Source organism: Charadrius vociferus, unplaced genomic scaffold, assembly GCF_000708025.1.
Source record: "Charadrius vociferus isolate BGI_N301 unplaced genomic scaffold, ASM70802v2 scaffold266, whole genome shotgun sequence".
Lineage (NCBI taxonomy): Eukaryota > Metazoa > Chordata > Aves > Charadriiformes > Charadriidae > Charadrius > Charadrius vociferus.
The window spans coordinates 1,907,382-1,908,546 of record NW_009649114.1 but is presented as its reverse complement, the minus strand read 5'-3'; the positions used below and the strand labels follow the sequence as shown (position 1 = coordinate 1,908,546).

General features: G+C 64.8%; 1 protein-coding gene across 1 annotated transcript in view; it reads right to left on the bottom strand.

The window, feature by feature from the left end:
- The window catches only part of PIK3C2B (phosphatidylinositol-4-phosphate 3-kinase, catalytic subunit type 2 beta), a 22,400-nt gene that overhangs the window by 13,138 nt on the left and 8,097 nt on the right, over nt 1-1,165 (bottom strand). The window contains 3 exon segments of the mRNA XM_009888290.1: nt 55-175; nt 336-490; nt 612-712. Coding sequence (XP_009886592.1) covers nt 55-175; nt 336-490; nt 612-712 — 377 coding nt within the window.

Genomic DNA, 1,165 nt, shown 5'->3' with positions numbered 1-1,165 from the left:
CGTTGTGTTGTCACCCCCCCCCCCCCCCAAACCCGCCTCTTCCCCGACACTCACTTCTGCAGGAACTCCTCCAAACCGCAGATCTTGAGCACGAAGTCCTCCACGTCGATGGTGTGCAGCTCGTCGTGCGTGTAGCACAGCGCTTGGTAGATGAGCAGGTCCACGGTGGAGGAGCCTGCGGGGAGAGGGAGCAGCATCCTAAGCCCTGCGGATGGTGGGATCCCCCCTCCAGGTCCTCCCCTGAGGTGTTGCCGGGGTTCGTCCCTGCTTCACATCACCCCCCGATTGCTGCGAGGGGGGGACGGGCGAGCGGCTGGGCGGTGTGGGACACTTACAGTCGCAGGTGAAGGTGAGGGGTTCCCGCAGGCTGTCACACACCACCGTCACCTTCAGGCTGACGCCGTGGCCCAGCTGCTCCGGGCTGAGGTTGACGGCGTTCCACACCAAGCCGGTGAGGGAATAGTCCTTGGTGCTGTAGCCGGACCGCAGCCTGCAGAGGCAGGGAGAGGGCTGAGCTGCTGCCCTGCTTTGGGTTTTACCCCACCCGTCAAAAACATGCCTGTTTTGGGGCATTTTGCAGTGGGATGCTCCAGCCCCGGCCAGGTACTCACACGTCCAGCATGTGGCAGAAAGCAGCCACCTCCTCATCCCGCTCCTCGGAGACTTCGAAGAGCTCATAGCCATTGGTGAAGGAATGCGGCCGGGGGGCAACCTACGGGGCAGAACATGAGCCCATCAGTGGACTGCAGCATCCCCGGGAGCTCCAGCCCGCTGTCCGCCCGGGATGGGGTTTGCCGGACCCCCCCAGTTAAGCACCGGGCACCGAGAGCCTTTGCTCGCCCCGGCATTGCCGCAGCCGGGGACAAGGTGGCTCCGCAGTGGCATGGGGGGGACATGGTCCAGCGGAGGAGGGGTTTGGGCCAGGCGGACACCATCCGCAGGACACATCACCCACATCTGCACCAACACCTTCCCCACGGCTTTGAGAAGGGAGAGCCGAGGTCTCGCTGCCCACACACCTGGCCATTTCCAGGCGGTTTCCAAAAGCCCCCGTGGGGATATTCCCCCGCGGAGACAACGGATGGGCAGAGATGGACCTGAGGATGCCGTGGGATGGGCAGGGACCGTCCTCAGGCCACCGGGGTGCTGCAGCAGAGCCCTGCCC